Source organism: Tamandua tetradactyla, chromosome 3 (assembly GCF_023851605.1).
Source record: "Tamandua tetradactyla isolate mTamTet1 chromosome 3, mTamTet1.pri, whole genome shotgun sequence".
Taxonomy (NCBI): domain Eukaryota; kingdom Metazoa; phylum Chordata; class Mammalia; order Pilosa; family Myrmecophagidae; genus Tamandua; species Tamandua tetradactyla.
Genome location: NC_135329.1, coordinates 198,189,685 through 198,210,822, shown reverse-complemented (window position 1 = coordinate 198,210,822; position 21,138 = coordinate 198,189,685). Strand labels below are relative to the sequence as shown.

Sequence of the window (21,138 nt, the reverse complement as noted above, 5' to 3'; positions counted from 1 at the left end):
ATGATTTTTATTTCAAAGTCTTCTTAGACTAGAATATACAAAATATATAGCTTTGGTGGCAGAATTCTTGCCTGCCATGCTGAGAGACCCGGGTTCAACTCCTGGAGCCTGTCTGTGCCAAAAAAAAAAAAAAATACATATATATACACACTTGACCAAGGGACAAGATAAATGAACAGTACTGTAAACTGGAAGTCCCAAGGAACAACTTCCCTATCACAACTTCTTTACCACTTGATAAGAATTCTTTATCCATGCAAGAATAAAGATGACAGATTTATATTCTGTCTTTATTCTGCCACATAATGTGAAGTCTGCATGATGTGAAGCACTTATAGTCACTCTCACATTTACTCTTCATACAACTCTCATGAGGGTGGTTGCACTATTAGCCCCATTTTATAAATGAGGAAACTCCTAATCCAGATAAGGAAACGCCTAGCCTAAGCACAATAAGTTACATTAGTATTGAACTTTATGGATGACAAACATGCTTTCTAATCAATCACCCCATCTGATTCTCACAACAGGAGCTGAGGCTCAGAGAGGTTAAATGACTTTCCTAAGGTCACACAGCCAAGAACTGACAGAGTCATAACCAGAAACCAGATCTTCTGAGTTCAAGTCCAGCATGTTCTTCTCATTGTAACATAGGCGTACAAAACACCTGGGTGTCTTTTCTCAAGATTTATCACTGAATGGGTCTCAGATTCTCATTAAAAAGTTGTTGAAAAATTAATGAATTAATGTATTAAGAAACAAGAACTTAGGAATTGCCCACAATCCATACTTATATAAATAAACTCACATTGAGAGCTGTTTACAAGCATAGCAACCAAACAGCTAAATATATTTATTAAAAAATTAAAAAGCAAAGAAGTTCAGAACATACAACAGGATTTATGAAAACTGTTGCATCACGTAAGAGGAAAAGAATTTTTAAAAACGGTCTAGGTGGCTTTAAAATATCTGTAGAAATGTTCTGTTTCATTTCTTCTATCAGCCTCTATCTGGTGCTTTTTTTCTTAAGTAACACCGTCCTGTTCACAGCCTCTCTGCCTCCTGCAAGCAGCCCAATCGGGCTGTCCTGGGCCACTGTGTCCTTCCAGTCCGCTGTCCTAGCAGTAAATTAATTCAGAAACTCCAAATATGGCAGTCAATTAATTCAGACGGTACTAGGGAGTGCAGACATTTCAGACCGTGGCATGACATTTAAGTTAGGAAAAAGATTTTATCATTGTTGGATATGTTCCTATTTCATGTTCCTTTTCCACTTAGGAAACAGAATGCTAACTCCAGGTGAAGGCTGCAGAGGCCGCGCCGAGACCCCGATTCAATCCTACCCTCTTCCAACCCCATTAGGCCAGCACCCCGTTTCCATAATATCGGAACTAAGCAACGTCCCTGGGCTTCTGGGGTAGGGAACAGCAATGAAACAGCACTGCCAGTCACCTCACAAGACTGCTAGATTTAATAACATCTAAAATTTCCAACTGGTAAAAGGTAACATTTATGAAATTAAACACAATATTAAAGCAATAGTTGTCAAACAGGAGAAAAAAGTCTTCATTGCAGTAATAGTAAACGGTCTCCCTATATTTGGCAAGTAAGCACATATTAATTAAATGAAGTAAAAGTCTTCTATTCTCAATATGTAGTAATCCCCTGACAAATCAGGTGTTTCACGTAGACATTTTTCTAGAAAAGCCTAGGAGCCATCATTTCTCATGACTGAGCTACAGACATCCTCAGAGGCTAATTCAAAGCAAGATTCTTCTCTTCCCCAGGCCTTGGGGAGGCTGGCAGGGAGGTTTGGTGGCATCATCTCAGCCCTGGAGGATCATTTAATAGGATCATAAAACTCCCCATGACAGTTCCAGGGGATGAGAGCACTGATTCGCTCAAGTGCCGTCTAGCCTTGCAGCTCAGGGTGAAAATGCTTCCTGAGTGGGGGGTCTGCACACCTGGCTGCACCCAGGACTGCCCCAGGCTGCATTGGATGAACAGCATGTGCTGATTCAGATGCCAAACAACAGGCTCACCTCCTTTAAGAGGAAACTGTAAATGACAGCCCAGCAGGCTCCAGTTCCCCCTCTTCACCTCATAAACCTCAGTGTCCCACAAGGCAGCAGCTTTCAGAGAAAACTCTGGAGTGACACCTCTATTCCCTGGACCCTCATCTGGATAACCCAGGACCCGGACGGACAGGGAGGAGGACTGGGGCTGCGCCTTACCTCGTATCTGTCCTTGGTGGAGATGAGAAGGCTGAAGGAGATGGCAGTGGCGGCCATGGCGTGGGTGGACGGCATTCCATACTCGGCAATCACTCTCTTTTCTAGCTTCACAACAGGAGGGGAGAGGGGACGGGGCCACTTCAAGATGTCCTTGGCCATCTGGCCAACATACATCACCAACTGCAAAACCGAAGGATGAGGTAAGTCTGACCAAGTAAGATGAATGACTTCATAGATTTCATGAAGTTATTTTGCGGTTCCCTATTAGTTGACGGAGGTCTCCTTGTCTCTGACCCAGCTGTCTGTGGGGGATGTCCTACAGGATATTTTAGTAGGTCAAAAGAAAACAGGTCTGGATTCCACAGGCCCGCTGAAGCTGAGCAAATGATACGATACCAGAGTCTTCACATAGCCTTTGTGTGTGTGTGCCACGAACTGCTCTAAGAACTTTACAGATACTAACATTTAATTCTAATAATAGCTGTAAAATGCAAGTCTATTTTACAGATGAGCAAACCAAAGTATATATAACTTGTCCACAGTCAGTAACTGGCAGAGCATCAGAAACTGTACCTGAAACAACCACGTAATGCTGCCACCCAACCCAGGATGGTCCTGGACTAAAGTGACCTAATACCCAAATCACTCGGCTCTTGTCTTCAAGTTTCAACCAGAGGAGTGACTGTTCTTACAGAACTTCTAGTTAAAAAATTTGTGAATGCTGCTGCTACTCCTGCTCCCAATGTATGCAGGCAACACACTGGATGCCATTTAGCTTCGCTCACTAACTAGAAGTGTTAGTAAAAAAAAAAACTGGCATGGGTATTTTCAACCCCAAAACAAGGACAACTGGAGTTTTTCCAAGTGATTTTTCCATGATGCCAATAATGAAGAAACCTCCTTCTTCCTTTTTTTTTAAAGCAGAAGATAGAAATCAGAATTTGATCTCCACAACCCCCTAGTATGAATGGGACTAATAACAACAGACTTTCTGGCCAATTTCATGGTTCGCTATGAAAGAGGGTAGAGCAACATGCTTAGTGAAAAGCTTCTGTCCTTGCAATGCAAAGTGTGGTCAAAGATCAGCAGCAGCAGCAGCACCTGAGAGCTTTTTCAGGAATGCAGCATCTCAGGGTTCACCCTAGACCTGCATTTGCGTTCACATTACATTCTGATGGACACTGCTTTCTACTCTGTTCTTGCACAAGTCACTTTATCATGGACTTCAGTCATATTCCTTCTCTCCTTACCACGACCGTATCGATCTTGCAAGAGCTTTATTTAGCTCATGATCGATGGAGTTACCATGAAGGACAATTTCAAAATAATTTTGATTAGTCAGCCAGACTGCTTTAGGGTTTCCCACATTCTGGGGCCCTCTTTCACTTGTTTAGTTGCTCACTGATTCTGGGTGTTATTCCAGCACACCCAGTATCCCCCAGAAGCTGCTGCATAAGTTTGTGGGCTCCACAGCCATTGTACTGTGGGTTAAAAACCAAGAACCACGAGCTGTGCACAGGAGGCCAAGCCCACAGGATATACAGCCCCAGTGACAATTAGACTGAATTCCAGAGCTGCCAATTTTTAATCAGATTTTGAACCTTAACCTCGTCACCCCTTATACCCAGAATCTACTTCTGGAAACCAGGTCACTCCTCTTATGTTTCTGCCTCCCTCCAGTGAACCAGGAAAAACCACATCAAGCCAAGTATTATCTGGGAAGTTGAAAAAACTTGGAAATCTTACTGACTACCAAGCATTTCTCAGAAGCAGCTTGAAATATATTTTCTTGGCACTGCTCCTTTCCTACCCAACAACATAAAGACAAACAAAACCAAACATTTCAGGCATAATGACTGATTCCAACTTGATCAAAAACACCTGAAATCCTGAGACAGGAATCTTAAAATCATAAAGGCTGCTGGGCGACCCTCATTCAGGCAATGCTTAATTTCCTCGGAGTCCCTTTGACTTCATTAAGATTTAGCCTTTGGTCTAGTGTCATTTTTTTTTCTATTTTTAAACCTATTAATATAGTAGGTTGTGGGTAATATATTGATACATGGGACGTACAGAATTAAATGGTAAGTCTGATTTCCCCTCCCTTACAGTTATGCTTGTATAAGAAGCTCAGACAAAAAATTAAAAAATTGAAATGTAACATATTGCTTGCCCATTCAGCTTATGAATCAGTACCACATCTGATACCGTACTTATTCTACTCGGTTGTTAAAGTAATTGTGTTTTCTACCTGCCCTCAGAAAGTGATTGAACTGCAGGACCATGAACAATAAATTTTTTCAAGTTGAAAAAAAAAAGAAGATTTAGCCTTTGGTATTCAAAGGTGGTTTTCAGAATGAGGACAACTGTTTATTTCTTTTAAAATACTACAGCTACACATGGTTTCCGATTAATTAAATTGTGATTCAAAATGATCACAGCACTGGGAGCTTTCTTTATACAAGAGAAAAGAGTTCGATGTACATTTCTCGAGCAGCATGCACAGGGCTCCCCTCTTAAGGCTTGAGTCCCATCTCTGCCATTGCCAATCATACCTGAACCTCCTGTGTGAGAATCTGGTCTATCCCGGAGGGTCAAGGGCATTGGAGCCAAGTGTTAGAGGAAGATTGTTTAACTAAGATGAGCGATAGGCAGAAAGATGTTCAGATACGGGCAGAGCTGAAGCAAAGCTGTGGAGACATAATAGCAGTGGGAGGTAGTAGGAGCTACCAGGAGGTTAGGACCACTAGACTTTAAACCGTGAGGTCCATCACTACACACCTATTAGAATGGCTACGATTAAAAAGACTGGCCAGCACCCCCAAGAGAGCCTCTTTTGTTGCTCAGATGTGTCCTCTCTCTCCAGCCAACACAACAAGCAAACTCACCACCCTTCCCCTCTCTGCGTGGGGCATGACTTTCAGGGGTGTGGACCTCCCTGGCAACGTGAGACAGAAATCCTAGAATGAGCTGAGACTCAGTATCAAGGGATTGAGAAAAACCCTAGAATGAGCACAGACTTAGCATCAAGGGATTGAGAAAACCTTCTGGACCAAAAGGGGGAAGAGTGAAATGAGACAGTGTCAATGGCTGAGAGATTCCAAACAGAGTCAAGAGGTTATCCTGGAGGTTATTCTTACACATTAAGTAGATATCACCTTGTTATTCAAGATGTAATGGAGAGGCTGGAGGGAACTGCCTGAAAGTGTAGAGCTGTGTTCCAGTAGCCATGTTTCTTGAAGATGATTGTATAATGATATAGCTTTCACAATGTGACTGTGTGATTGTGAAAACCTTGTGTCTGATGCTGCTTTTACCTACCTTGTCAACAGATGAGTAGAACATATGGAATAAAAATAAATAATAGGGGGAACAAATGTTAAAATAAAATTAGTTTGAAATGCTAGTGATCAATGAAAGGGAGGGGTAAGGGGTATGGTATGTATATATATATTTTTTCTGTTTTCGTTTATTTCTTTTTCTGTTGTCTTTTTATTTCTTTTTCTGAATTGATGCAAATGTTCTAAGAAATGATCATGATGATGAATATGCAACTATGTGATGATACTGTGAATTACTGATTATATATGTAGAACAGAATGATCAAAACAGGAATGTTTGCATTTAATTGGTGTTTTTTTGTATTTAAAAAAATGAAAAATAAAAATAAATAAATAATTATATTTCTTATAAAAAATAAAATAAAATAAAAAGACCAGATCAGGTGTTGGAGCATCTGGAACTCTCAAACATTGCTGGTAGGAATGAAAAACGGCACAGCCAGTTTGGCAATTTCTTTAAAAAGGTAAAAGTGAACTTACCACCTGACCCTGCCATCCCACTCCTAGACATTACCCAAGAGGGATGAAAGACTCAGGCACAGATGTTCCTAGCAGCTTCTTTCTAATCGCCGCAAACTATAAACAACCCATTTTCCATCAACAGGTGAATGGGTAAATGCAAGGCAGAATATTCATACAACTGAATACAGCTTAGGAATAAAAGGCGATGAATACAGAGACATGCTACAACACAGATGAATTTCAAAATAATTATGTTGAGGAAAAAAAAAGTCAGATTGCTCCCCCCAAAAAGACAATGTATACTATATGATTCCATAAAATTCTTGAAAATGCAAACTATTTGATAGTGATACAGAGCAGGGTAGCAGTTTCCTCAGGTACTTTTTTTTTGACTTTTTTTATTAATTAAAGAAAAAAAAAGAAATTAACACAACATTTAGAAATCATTCCATTCTACATATGCAATCAGTAATTCTTAACATCATCACATAGATGTATGATCATCATTTCTTAGTACATTTGCATCGATTTAGGAAAAGAACTAGCAACACAACAGAAAAAGATATAGAATGTTAATACAGAGAAAAAAATTAAAAAAATAATAATAAAAAAAGAAAAGGAAAAAGAAAAAAAACAAAAGACACAAACAAACAAACAAAAAACTATAGCTCAGATGCAGCTTCATTCAGTGTTTTAACATAATTACATTACAATTAGGTATTATTGTGCTGTCCATTTTTGAGTTTTTGTATCTAGTCCTGTTGCACAGTCTGTATCCCTTCAGCTCCAATTACCCATTATCTTACCCTGTTTCTAACTCCTGCTGGTCTCTGTTACCAATGACATATTCCAAGTTTATTCTCGAATGTCGGTTCACATCAGTGGGACCATACAGTATTTGTCCTTTAGTTTTTGGCTAGACTCACTCAGCATAATGTTCTCTAGTTCCATCCATGTTATTACATGCTTCATAAGTTTATTCTGTCTTAAAGCTGCATAATATTCCATCGTATGTATATACCACAGTTTGTTTAGCCACTCGTCTGATGATGGACATTTAGGCTGTTTCCATCTCTTTGCAATTGTAAATAACGCTGCTATAAACATTGGTGTGCAAATGTCCATTTGTGTCTTTGCCCTTAAGTCCTCTGAGTAGATACCTAGCAATGGTATTGCTGGGTCATATGGCAATTCTATATTCAGTTTTTTGAGGAACTGCCAAACTGCCTTCCACAGTGGTTGCACCATTTGACATTCCCACCAACAGTGGATAAGTGTGCCTCTTTCTCCACATCCTCTCCAGCACTTGTCATTTTCTGTTTTGTTGATAATGGCCATTCTGGTGGGTGTGAGATGATATCTCATTGTGGTTTTGATTTGCATTTCTCTGATGGCCAGGGACATTGAGCATCTCTTCATGTGCCTTTTGGCCATTTGTATTTCCTCTTTTGAGAGGTGTCTGTTCAAGTCTTTTTCCCATTTTGTAATTGGGTTGGCTGTCTTTTTGTTGTTGAGTTGAATAATCTCTTTATAGATTCTGGATACTAGACCTTTATCTGATATGTCGTTTCCAAATATTGTCTCCCATTGTGTAGGCTGTCTTTCTACTTTCTTGATGAAGTTCTTTGATGCACAAAAGTGTTTAATTTTGAGGCACTCCCATTTATTTATTTCTTCAGTGCTCTTGCTTTAGGTTTAAGGTCCATAAAACCGCCTCCAATTGTAAGTTTCATAAGATATCTCCCTACATTTTCCTCTAACTGTTTTACGGTCTTAGACCTAATGTTTAGATCTTTGATTCATTTTGAGTTAACTTTTGTATAGGGTGTGAGATATGGGTCCTCTTTCATTCTTTTGCATATGGATATCCAGTTCTCTAGGCACCATTTATTGAAGAGACTGTTCTGTCCTGGATGAGCTGGCTTGACTGCCTTATCAAAGATCAAATGTCCATAGATGAGAGGGTCTATATCTGAGCACTCTATTTGATTCCATTGGTCGATATATCTATCTTTATGCCAATACCATGCTGTTTTGACCACTGTGGCTTCATAATATGCCTTAAAGTCCGGCACCGTGAGACCTCCAGCTTCGTTTTTTTTCCTCATGATACTTTTAGCAATTCGGGGCACCCTGCCCTTCCAGATAAATTTACTTATTGGTTTTTCTATTTCTGAAAAATAAGTTGTTGGGATTTTGATTGGTATTGCATTGAATCTGTAAATCAATTTAGGTAGGATTGACATCTTAACTATATTTAGTCTTCCAATCCATGAACACGGTATGCCCTTCCATCTATTTAGGTCTTCTGTGATTTCTTTTAACAGTTTTTTGTAGTTTTCTTTGTATAGGTTTTTTGTCTCTTTAGTTAAATTTATTCCTAGGTATTTTATTCTTTTAGTTGCAATTGTAAATGGAATTCGTTTCTTGATTTCCCCCTCAGCTTGTTCATTGCTAGTGTATAGAAATGCTACAGATTTTTGAATGTTGATCTTGTAACCTGCTACTTTGCTGTACTCATTTATTAGCTCTAGTAGTTTTGTTGTGGATTTTTCCGGGTTTTCGACGTATAATATCATATCATCTGCAAACAGTGATAGTTTTACTTCTTCCTTTCCAATTTTGATGCCTTGTATTTCTTTTTCTTGTCTAATTGCTCTGGCTAGAACCTCCAACACGATGTTGAATAATAGTGGTGATAATGGACATCCTTGTCTTGTTCCTGATCTTAGGGGGAAAGTTTTCAATTATTCCCCATTGAGGATGATATTAGCTGTGGGTTTTTCATATATTCCCTCTATCATTTTAAGGAAGTTCCCTTGTATTCCTATCTTTTGAAGTGTTTCCAACAGGAAAGGATGTTGAATCTTGTCAAATGCCTTCTCTGCATCAATTGAGATGATCATGTGATTTTACTGCTTTGAATTGTTGATATGGTGTATTACGTTAATTGATTTTCTTATGTTGAACCATCCTTGCATACCTGGGATGAATCCTACTTGGTCATGATGCATAATTCTTTTAATGTGTTGTTGGATTCGATTTGCTAGAATTTTGTTGAGGATTTTTGCATCTCTATTCATTAGAGAGATTGGTCTGTAGTTTTCTTTTTTTGTAATATCTTTGCCTGGTTTTGGTATGAGGGTGATGTTGGCTTCACAGAATGAATTACGTAGCTTTCCCTCCACTTCGATTTTTTTGACGAGTTTGAGGAGAGTTGGTACTAATTCTTTCTGGAATGTTTGGTAGAATTCACATGTGAAGCCGTCTGGTCCTGGACTTTTCTTTTTAGGAAGCTTTTGAATGACTAATTCAATTTCTTTACTTGTGATTGGTTTGTTGAGGTCATCTATTTCTTCTAGAGTAAAAGTTGGTTGTTCATGTCTTTCCAGGAACCCATCCATTTCATCTAAATTGTTCTATTTATTAGCGTAAAGTTGTTCATAGTATCCTGTTATTACCTCCTTTATTTCTGTGAAGTCAGTGGTTATGTCTCCTCTTCCATATCTGATCTTATTTGCATCCTCTCTCTTCTTCTTTTTGTCAATCTTGCTAAGGGCCCATCAATCTTATTGATTTTCTCATAGAACCAACTTCTGGTCTTATTGATTTTCTCTATTGTTTTCATGTTTTCAATTTCATTTATTTCTGTTCTAATCTTTGTTATTTCTTTCCTTTTGCTTGCTTTGGGGTTAGTTTGCTGTTCTTTCTCCACTTCTTCCAAGTGGACAGTTAATTCCTGAATTTTTGCCTTTTCTTCTTTTCTGATATAGGCATTTAGGGCAATAAATTTCCCTCTTAGCACTGCCTTTGCTGCGTCCCATAGGTTTTGATATGTTGTGTTTTCGTTTCCATTCGCCTCGAGATATTTACTAATTTCTCTTGCAATTTCTTCCTTGACCCACTCGTTGTTTAAGAGTGTGTTATTGAGCCTTCACGTATTTGTGAATTTTCTGGCATTCCGCCTATTATTGATTTCCAACTTCATTCCTTTATGATCCGAGAAAGTGTTGTGTATGATTTCAATCTTTTTAAATTTGTTAAGACTTGCTTTGTGACCCAGCATATGGTCTATCTTTGAGAATGATCCATGAGCACTTGAGAAAAAGGTGTATCCTGCTGTTGTGGGATGTAATGTCCTATAAATGTCTGTTAAGTCTAGCTCATTTATAGTAATATTCAAATTCTCTATTTCTTTATTGATCCTCGGTCTAGATGTTCTGTCCATTGATGAGAGTGGTGAATTGAAGTCTCCAACTATTATGGTATATGTGTCTATTTCCCTTTTCAGTGTTTGCAGTGTATTCCTCACGTATTTTTGGGGCATTCTGGTTTGGTGCATAAATATTTATGATTGTTATGTCTTCTTGTTTAATTGTTCCTTTTATTAGTATATAGTGTCCTTCTTGGTCTCTTTTAACTGTTTTACATTTGAAGTCTAATTTGTTGGATATTAGTATAGCCACTCCTGCTCTTTTCTGGTTGTTATTTGCGTGAAATATCTTTTCCCAACCTTTCACTTTCAACCTATGTTTATCTTTGGGTCTAAAGATGTGTTTCCTGTAGACAGCATATGGAAGGATCCTGTTTTTTAATCCATTCTGCCAGTCTATGTCTTTTGATTGGGGAATTTAGTCCATTAACATTTAGTGTTATTACTGTTTGGATAATATTTTCCTCTACCATTTTGCCTTTTGTATTATATATATCATACCTGATTTTCCTTCTTTCTACACTCTTCTCCATACCTCTCTCTTCTGTTTTTTCATATCTGACTCTAGTGCTCCCTTTCGTATTTCTTGCAGAGCTGGTCTCTTGGTCACAAATTCTCTCAGTGACTTTTTGTCTGAAAATGTTTTAATTTCTCCCTCATTTTTGAAGGACAATTTTGCTGGATATAGAAATCTTGGTTGGCAGTTTTTCTCTTTTAGTAATTTAAATATATCATCCCACTGTCTTCTAGCTTCCATGGTTTCTGCTGAGAAATCTACACATAGTCTTATTGGATTTCCCTTGTATGTGATGGATTGTTTTTCTCTTGCTGCTTTCAAGATCCTCTCTTTCTCTTTGACCTCTGACATTCTAACTAGTAAGTGTCTTGGAGAACGCCTATTTGGGTCTATTCTCTTTGGGGTGCGCTGCACTTCTTGGATCTGTAATTTTAGGTCTTTCATAAGAGTTGGGAAATTTTCAGTGATAATTTCTTCCATTAGTTTTTCTCCTCCTTTTCCCTTCTCTTCTCCTTCTGGGACACCCACAACACGTATATTTGTGTGCTTCATATTGTCATTCAGTTCCCTGATCCCCTGCTCAAATTTTTCCATTCTTTTCCCTATAGTTTCTGTTTCTTTTTGGAATTCAGATGTTCCATCCTCCAATTCACTAATTCTAGCTTCTGTCTCTTGAAATCTACCATTGTAGGTATCCATTGTTTTTTCCATCTTTTCTACTTTGTCCTTCACTCCCATAAGTTCTGTGATTTGTTTTTTCAGTTTTTCTATTTCTTCTTTTTGTTCAGCCCATGTCTTCTTCATGTCCTCCCTCAATTTATTGATTTGGTTTTTGAAGAGGTTTTCCATTTCTGTTCGTATATTCAGCATTAGTTGTCTCAGCTCCTGTATCTCATTTGAACTATTGGTTTCCTCATGTACTTTTGAGGAAACTTTAGAGGGTGATGGTTATCTATCTTGATTATTTCATGGGTACGTATATGTCAAAATGTATCAAATTGTATATTTCACGTATATGAACATGATGGTATATGAAATGTATCTCAAATAAAGCTGTTAACTTTTTTTAACGTGAAGTACAGATGTTTGGGAAGGGCGTGGCAAGGAGGCACCCCATGGAGTTGGATCTGCATCCCCCTGCTAAAAAGAGGGCTCTTTAACCTACCTTGGAGGCAGAGGTGGGACCTGACCTCAGGTGCAGAGCCAGGATTCCCTCAGAGCCAACAAGACTGGAGGCCAGGAGGGCAGTTAAGAGAATACTGAAAAAAACAGGTGAGATATAAAGGCAAGACCTAGTTTGGGAGAAGTTAGGCAGGAAGAAACAGATTTGGGAGGTGGAAATTTTTTTTTAAGATGGCCAAAATCTGAACAGCAAATAGGGAATAGCAAAAAGTGAGAAATTACATAAATAAGAAAGAATAAAGAAATTGAGATAAGCTACTGGTCCTCAACAGGAATGTGTCATCACCTAGGAAACATTGTTGGTCACTCCACGACTGGAGGCATAAATGGCATTTAAAAGGGAAGATGCCAGAGATGCTCTGGGTGGTCAGTACACAGGCTGGTGCTGCCCCAGGAGAACTGTTTGCATCTAATGTGTCTCTTGAGTTTTCTGCCATTCATTCACGTAGGTGAAAATCGGAGAGATTTGCTTGGTTTTACAAGTAAGCACAAGCATTTTCCTGCAAGGACTGAACATATACTGATGTTTCTGAGAATACAATTCCCATTTGAACTGAGGAAAGATGGTACATTGGCTTACTTGGATCTTTACCAAGAGTCATTCACCTTTTGGGGAAATTGTCACCAATGGAAATGCTGCTTATTGCATTTGACGCCAACCAGCACAGCTGTTTCAGAGCCACTATAAGTGGCACACTCATGGGGATACTGTTTATCAGTGCAGGGAATCTACTGCCTCCTACCTGTTCTAGTGTGGACATGCCCAGCACTAACTTATTTAAAAAGTCAACTTTTTAAAAATAAGACATATTTAAATGCAAGTAGGACATATTACCTATGAGTTTTTCAAGAAAGTAAAAGGGGTATTGTGAAATAGTTAGACTAGAAAAGGAGGTGCCAGTATGCTAAGTTTAAGAAGCCAGGCACAAAAGAACACATAATATATGATTTCATTTTTGGAAAATTTCCAGAATCAGCTAATCCATAGGGAAGGTAGGTCAGTGCTGCCCAGGGTTGGGAAAGGAGGTGGAGGAGGCGCTTGGGGACTCATGGGGTCTTTTTTGGGGGTGACGAAAATGTCCTCCAGTTAGACCATGGGGACAGTATCGCACAGCTCTGGAGGCCAGAGCCCAGGGGTCACAGGGCGCAGTGCCCCGGAGGCGGAGGCTTCGGGGGAGAGCTGGGTCCTGCCTCCTCCACTGTCTGGTGGCTGTGGCCATGCCCCGCCCTGTGGCCACTTCACTCTGGTCTCTGGCTGGTGGACACATGGCCTTCTCTGCTTCCCTGTCTCTGCTCCTCCGTCTGTCTCAATTCTCCCTCTGCCTCTCTCTCGCAAGGACAATTGTCCTGGGACTGAGGGCCCAGCCCAGTAATTTAGGACAATCTCTGCATATAGAGACCCCGCACTTCATTACATCAGCAAGAAGCCTTTTCCAAATAGTATCACGCTCACAGGTTCCTGGGGGAGGAGGGCCCCAGATAACCTGCTACATTCAGAGACGATTTAGAAAGAGAGCTGCTGTAGCCTAGGGACTGTGCTGCTTTGGCAAACAGGGGAGAAAAGAACTCTGCTCCCACTGAACATCTGAACCCAAACATTAGCTTAAAAAAAAAAAAAAGGCTTAGCCTCTATGCATTTTATTGGTCCAATAAATAGCATCCTTATATTAAAAGGAAAAAAAGAGGAGGTGCTGGATCTAAAAGAATTAAAAAGAAAACGCTGGGCTAAGATATTAAGAACATTGCTGTGGCAGAAGAGAACTATTTTTCCGTTGTTAAAGAATATATAATGATTAACTCACTCTGTCTTGCCTTACACAGTGGCCTGGGCCAGGATCTCTAGAAAGGCCCTCCTACCTACAGGGACCAAATTAAGTTCCATCATCAGTCACGGAGGCCCCAGAGGCCTGTAGGGAGACACACAAATGCAAGAGGAGGTACCAGAGAGAACAATTACAGCTCATTAATACCTCCAAACCGGCAGGTCACCCTGCAGGGGGTAGGAGATGGGAAGGAGCCTGGTAAGGGTGGGAGATTAGCATGCTTCCTTACTTCTGCCTTAAAACAGGATAAACGAAATATAGAGGTAGAAAGAAAATTCAGTCCCTGGATAGTCTACTGTTTTTTCCAAGTAGATAAGAGGCTTTTCTTTTTTTTTAATTTTTATTAATGAAACCAATCAATCACATACAACATGAACAATTTTAACGTTTGAACATTTCATACTTGGTGTACAATCAATGGCACCCAATATCATCACATAGCTGTATATTCATCACCTTGATCATTTCTCAGAACATTTACATCACTCCAGAAAAAGAACTAAAAAGAAAAAACTCATACATACCACACTCCATATCCCTCCCTCTCATTGACCACTAGTATTTCCCTCTACCCAATTTATTTTAACATTTGTTCCCCCATTATTTATTTATTTTTCATCCATAGGTTTTACTCATCTGTTCATATCATAGATAAAAGGAGCATCAGAACAAGGGTTTCACAATCACACAGTTACTTTGCGAAAGCTATATCATTATACCATCATCTTCAAGAAACAAGGCCCCTGGAACACAGCTCGACAGTTTCAGGCACTTCCCTCTAGCTTCTCTAATACATCTTAAACTAAAAAGGGGATATCCATATAATGCATAAGAATAGCCTCCAGGATAACATCTCGACTCTGAAATCTCTCAGCCAGACACTTTATCTTGTCTCATTTCTCTCTTCCCCCTTTTCATCAAGAAGGCCTTCTCAATCCCTTGGTGCTGAGTCCCAGCTCATTCTAGGATTTCTGTCCCACATTGCCAGGGAGATTTACAGCCCTGGGAGTCATGTCCCATGTGGAGAGGGGGAGGGCGGTGAGTTTGCTACAAGAGGCTTTTCTAGTGAACCAAGTCTGTCCCCAGGACTGTGCCCTCACAGCACGGGAGAACTTCTGACTTAGGGTGTGTCCCTGAGGCTCACGGAGGGCCGGCAGGAAAATGGTGCCTTTTCTCTTGGCCTGGTGGCCCTTTCTGGTTGTTATCATCTAAAACGATGACTTTATCACTACGTCCAAAATGGCTCCAATTAGTAGGACTTAAGTCTTCATGATTTTATAAATGAAATTTAGTTTGGAAGACAAGATTCTTGAAAGAACATTTTTGCTAGAGACGTAGCCATGTTTTTTTTTTTAAGCCAAACATTCCATTTTTAATAGACTGAGAATGCCAACTGCCCCTCATTTGTCTTCCCCCTACAGCACACCAAAGCCCAGAGCACGTAGTGCCACTTTATTCTAACAATAAATTAAATCCTCTCAGGATGGAGGAGATACAAGAGGCTCCTTTGAAATTAAAGCCTACCACCACAAGCCTGGCAGACTCTCCTATCCTTCTTCCTTCCCCTGACCATGTCCATTCCACCTCTGCCTGGGGAAATCATGGCCCAAGCAAGTCTCTGGAAAGTGACAACTGTCTTTCCTGTCCTTCCAGTCAGAGGATGGAAACACTGTGAGTCATTGTGATACACAATCTATCCATGGGCTGATTTTGAGTCAAGAACTAGTTACATAATTCCTTAACTGTTGGAGACTAGAGAACAACGAGATGAAATCCAAAAGGCCCAGCTCTTCTATCAACACCTCCTGAGTCTACATATCCCTCCTGTTTCTTAATCCACCCCAATGAAACTTACTTCCCTTCTTCTGGGATTACTGATATGATGATTTACATTAAGAGAGCTCAGATATCAAGTAATCCCACTCCTCAGTATAGACCCAAGAGAACTGAAAGCATATTTCTACCCAAAACCTGAACACTGATGTTCTCGGTAGCATGATTCAAGATAGCCCCCAAATGGAAACAACCCAAATGTCCATCAATGGCTGAACAGATAAACAAAATATGGTAAATCCCTAGAGTGAAGTATTATTTGGCCATTAAAAGGAATGATGTACAGACACATGCTACAATATGGATGAAACTTGAAATTATGCTAAGTGAAAGAAGCCACACACAAAAAGACCACATTTCGTATGACTCCATTTATATAAAATGTTCAAAATAGGCAAATCCATAGAAATAGAAAGCAGATGAGCAGTTGCCCAGGGTTAGAGCAGGTGGGGTGGGGAATAGGGCATAACTGCTAACAGATACGGATTTTCTCTTTGGGGTGATGAAAATATTCTGGAATTTCATAGTTGTGATGGTTGTACAACTTTGTGAAAATACTAAAAACCAGTGAGTTGTACTCTTTAAAAGGGTGTGTGTTAAGGTATGTGAATTCTATCTTGATTTAAAGAGATAAGACATCAAGATGGACCCTGAAATATCTCTTCTATGTGCCCTTGAAACCCCTTTCTCCAAAATATGACTTGGCAATGTCTTCAAATACTTATTCCAATAGTCACAGCTATGGGAACAAGTAATAGTTTTTCCTCAAGAGTCATGCCCAACTTTGCCCTGTATCCACAATCCCAAGGGGCACTAACTCTGCGAGCCTGGGTTTTTGTTTGCTCAGCATTCGGTCTTTTCACTCTCCCTGGATTAAGCACCACTCTGTGGTCTCCTATTTGACTTAAGGGAGGCAATTAAAAGAAGTTTTTTGTAGTTAGCTTTCAGGACATTCTAAAGGCTACTGTTTGCCATCCAGTACGAAAAATTATTCTTTCTGATGCTCTATTTTTCAAGCTCAGATCTGCTTGTGAAATTTTTAAAGACAAATACTTAAGGTACAAAGCCTGGTAATTAAGTCACAGACTAATGTAAATGTGTCTTCAGGAAAGTCACTTCAAACCACAGGAACCTCTTTATCATTATTTGGAAGGAGTTGGGTTAAACAATAACTAGCACTTGTGCAGTAATATTTTTTAGAGTATACTTTCATATACACTATTTTAATGCTCAATCCCTAGTTTATAGGTGACAAAATCGATGCTTAGAGATAGGCCCAAAGATAAGGAAGTCAGGTACAGGAGGGGCTGGGCTTGAATTTGACTTTCTGGTTCCAATATCTGTGCTCTTTTCACTACTGACAAACTCACTACTGTCTCTAAGTCAAGTAAGTATAAACATTACCTGAGAATAGAGATCTGTCCTTTTAGAGCCCAAATGCTACAATCCTAACCCATGAGATCCATTTAGACTTCAATACAGGTCATTTGACTACCGTTGGGGCTGAGAGATTAAAATATCACATCTGATGAGAAACTGCCAAATGAGTGCCCTTTACTAGCCATTGGACGGACTCCACATCTCAACAGACACCCATTAAGGGAATGGGCATCTCTGGCCCTGGGAGACGTAGGACACATAAGGAAAATTGAAATCATAGACAAGTCTACCCTCCTAAAAACAAACAAAACACAATGAAAACCTGGAAACAGCTCTAAATGCTCACGGCAAAGCACTGGTTAAATAAATTATAGAACTGTTAAAGAATTCTTAATAGGTACAGAATTTCTGTTTGTGGTTTTGGAAAGGTTCTGGTTAACAGAAGCTGCATGGTAGCGGATCGTAAATGTAATTAACACCACTGGATTATGTATCTGAATATAATTATAAAGGGAAATTTTAGGTGATGTATGTTACTAAAATAAAAGTAAAACAAAAAACAACCATAAACTGTACAACACAGTGAACCAAAATATAAATCACTGATTATAGTTAACAGTACAATTATAATAATATGCTCTCATCACTCGTAACAAAACTACCACACTAATACAAAATGTTATCAGTAGGGGCCAACCCCAACCAAAACCATTCCAGTCAATCCTAAAGAACACCTAGGGCAACATATAAGATTCTATAAAGGTTCCATACACTAAGGTAATTTTCCAGAAACCTATAACCTCCAGATGGGTGCCTGCACCAGATAAGTCCTGAAATGCAGATGGCCCACTCTCCCCAGAACAATAGCTAGTTCCATCACCCTAGCCTTTATTATTGACAACCCCTTCCAACATGAGAAAGTTTGAATGAGCATAGCCCAAACATCCCTAAAGAGTGGGACAGAAAGATCAGAGGTGATGGTGGAGTCACACAGAGAAAATAGGGTTTAACAAGGAATATGATTGCTTAATCATTAAATTGATATTTCTTTTAGTCTCTAGTATCTTAGAGCAGCTAGAAGTAAAAGCCTAAAATTGTAGAACTGTAACCCATTACCAAACTCTAAAATCTGTTCTTCAACTAACTGTTGTGCTGTTTGAAATTTATTGATTTTTGTATATATTTTTCACAAAAAAAGAAAAAAAATCAATTATGATGATAAAAAGTATTTTTCCTTCTAGTCTCCTATATTCTGGAGCAGCTAGAAGGAAAAATCTGAAAGGATCACATGGTAGCCCATGGCAAACTCTGGGGATCTGTTCTGTAACTACTTGCTGAAGAGTGTTTGAAAACTATTGCTTTTTCCTTTCTTTGCTTTGTATGTATGTTACATTATACAATAAAAAAAACTTTGTTATCAGTAGGGGCAGGTATATGGCAAGTTTGGATTTTCTGTATGATTTTTCTATAAACTTAAACCTCTCTAACAAAAGAAAAGAAAAATAATCATGAGATACACTGTCGAGTTTTTAAAAAGCAAGAGATTATAAGAGACTATATTTTGGTCCAATTGTATTTTTAAAAAGATATTTACACATAAATGCATGCAGGTACGTGGAAAATTTCTGGAAGATTACATAAGAAACTCCCAATGGTAGACCCACTGGGGGTTAGACCAGAGGGTCTGTGGTGGGCAGGAGACATACTTTGCATAACATCCTTTTGTGTGGGTTGAAGTTTTCATGCAAAATCAAACAACAAAAATTTGCTTCGGATAAAAATGTAACCTTTATCAGGAAAACTCTTTTCTACTAGACATCTCCCTCACATTTCTAAGTACTGTAATTGTCAGTCCTGCTGCATAGTAAGAATAAGCTAAAAAAAAATGATATTAAAACAAAGCCTCTACTGTTATAGATCTCTGACAGCAGCAAAACAATAGATGTTATTCATATGCCATGTCTGATTAAATCACAACTTAATAATAAGTATGCCACAAATCTTTGTATTTAAACCAGCCAGCCTAAACTCAGACTCTACAACAGCAAAACAAAACAAAACAAAACAAAATTATAAATCTCAATTAAATATAATCTCAGAATGTTCAATCTGGAAAAGAAGTACAAATCCTCCCCTCTTACCCCTACCCCATCTTCAGTCTCAGGTGACTCCTAATTCAAGACTCACTCTGTTCTTGCCTGCATCAAAAAACAGTAAAATCTGTGCCATGGCCCCCAACAAATTCAGCGAAATCACCCCTAAGGAATCTGATGAAACAGTTCAACTGACTAAATTGTTCACCAACCACCTTCATCAAGTAAATCAAGCATTTTTAATCTTTATGGAACAATTAGAGCTTTAATATTTTTAGGATCATGAGAGTATACTTTGAAGTGGAATAAATGTGGGCCCCCCCCATAGGGGAAACAAATGTTAAAATAAACTTAGACTGAAATGCTAGTGATCAAATGAAAGGGAGGGGTAAGGGGTATGGTATGTATGAATTTTTTTCTGTTGTCTTTTTATTTCTTTTTCTGAATTGATGCAAATATTCTAAGAAATGATCATAATGATGAATATCCAACTATGTGATGATACTGTGAATTACTGATTATATATGTAGAACGGAATGATCATATGTTAAGAATGTTTGTGTTTCTCGTCATTTTTTTTTTAACTTAAAAATTAAAAAAAAAAAAAAATGCGCCCCCACCAAGCCAGGCTTGGAGCCCTGGCATACCCTCCCAGTTCGCTTTGCCCAGCTCCCTCCAAGTGTTTCTCAAACTGCAGTTCACAAACCACCTTCTAGATTCTGCCACATCCATATCCTCAAACCAGCGCATCCCTTTCAGTGAAACATTCTGTGAATTCATGGTGTGATGTGTTATATACAATAAAACCAAGATATTCACATTTATGGTAAAAAATAAATAACAGCTGATTTCACATGCTGGGTAGAGGAGGCATGGCTGTACCTTCCTGCTTATGCAGCTGTCTGTCCCCACTCACTCGCCTGTGTAAACCCCTAGGTTAGGCTACTGTCATTTTATCTCCTAAACCCTGTACAAGAGTAGGTCCTGAGTGAACGGAGGCATGGATACACGTAAGCAAGTGGTAAGGAGACATCTATCTCTCGCTAACCAAATTCTTATCTTCTGAAATTAGGAGCTGAGTAGAGTTAAATAAACTTTGGGACAAATTCCTTGCTATCAAAATTAATGCTACTTGCTACCTGAAAACTCAGGAACTAATTGGATTTAGACAAATGGTCACCCTTGCTATTCCAACCTTGCTACCTGGATCCAGCCTAAAATGTATATCTTTGGTTTTCACATTTAAAACCCTTACAGCTCTCTCTGCTCCTCCCACTCATCAGAAGCTTCACTTTTTTGTGTGTGGTGCCAGCTACATCCCTATGTCCTTGGTAGAAGTCAAATTAAATAGTTCTGCTTCAATTGGTTACCTGGTGACCAGCGCTGTTTTTAATTCTGACAAAGTGGCTATTATGGTTGTGGGTGACTCCTTCCTTAGCCTCAATCATGGGACTATATTTTCAAGAACGATTCTACCCACAGCAAGTTCAATGGCACCATCAAGGCTGGGAACGGGAAGCTTACGGTCCGTGGGAATCCCATCTCCATTTTCCAGGAGTAAGGTCCTACCAACATCAAACAGGATGATACCAGTGCTGAACATACCACAGAGCCCGCTGCTACCTTCACCCTCTCAGAGCTGAAGTTCATTGAAAGGTAGAGTTAAAAGGGTTATCATCCCTATTCCCTGTGCCAAAGTCCCCATGCTTAGAATGGGAGAGAACTGTGAGGGTGACAGCTCCCTCAGACGGTCAGATATCATCTGCACAGCAAGGGCTGGGCCCTCCTGGGGCAAGTTTGGACAATGTGAGGAAATCCAAGACCACACACAGTCCATGCCATCACCGCTACCCACAGAACCACGATGGCCCCTCTGGCAAGCCGGGATGTAGTGTCAGTGGTGCTGCCCAGGTCACTGTCCCTACACCTCCTGGCCTCGCCAAGGCTGTATGCAAGGTCATCCCTGAGCTGAATGGGAAGCTTACTGACGTGGCCTTCCAAGTCCCTACCCCTAAGGGTAGAATTGATCTACCACTTGGATAAAGGCACCAGAGCATTGA

General features: G+C 39.5%; 1 protein-coding gene across 2 annotated transcripts in view; it reads right to left on the bottom strand.

The window, feature by feature from the left end:
• SGPP2 (sphingosine-1-phosphate phosphatase 2) overlaps positions 1-21,138 on the bottom strand; it is a 144,521-nt gene that overhangs the window by 43,221 nt on the left and 80,162 nt on the right. For both annotated transcript variants that reach the window (XM_077155259.1, XM_077155260.1), the window contains exon 3: positions 2,235-2,414. In XM_077155259.1, coding sequence (XP_077011374.1) covers positions 2,235-2,414 — 180 coding nt within the window. The remainder of the gene's footprint in view (positions 1-2,234; positions 2,415-21,138) is intronic.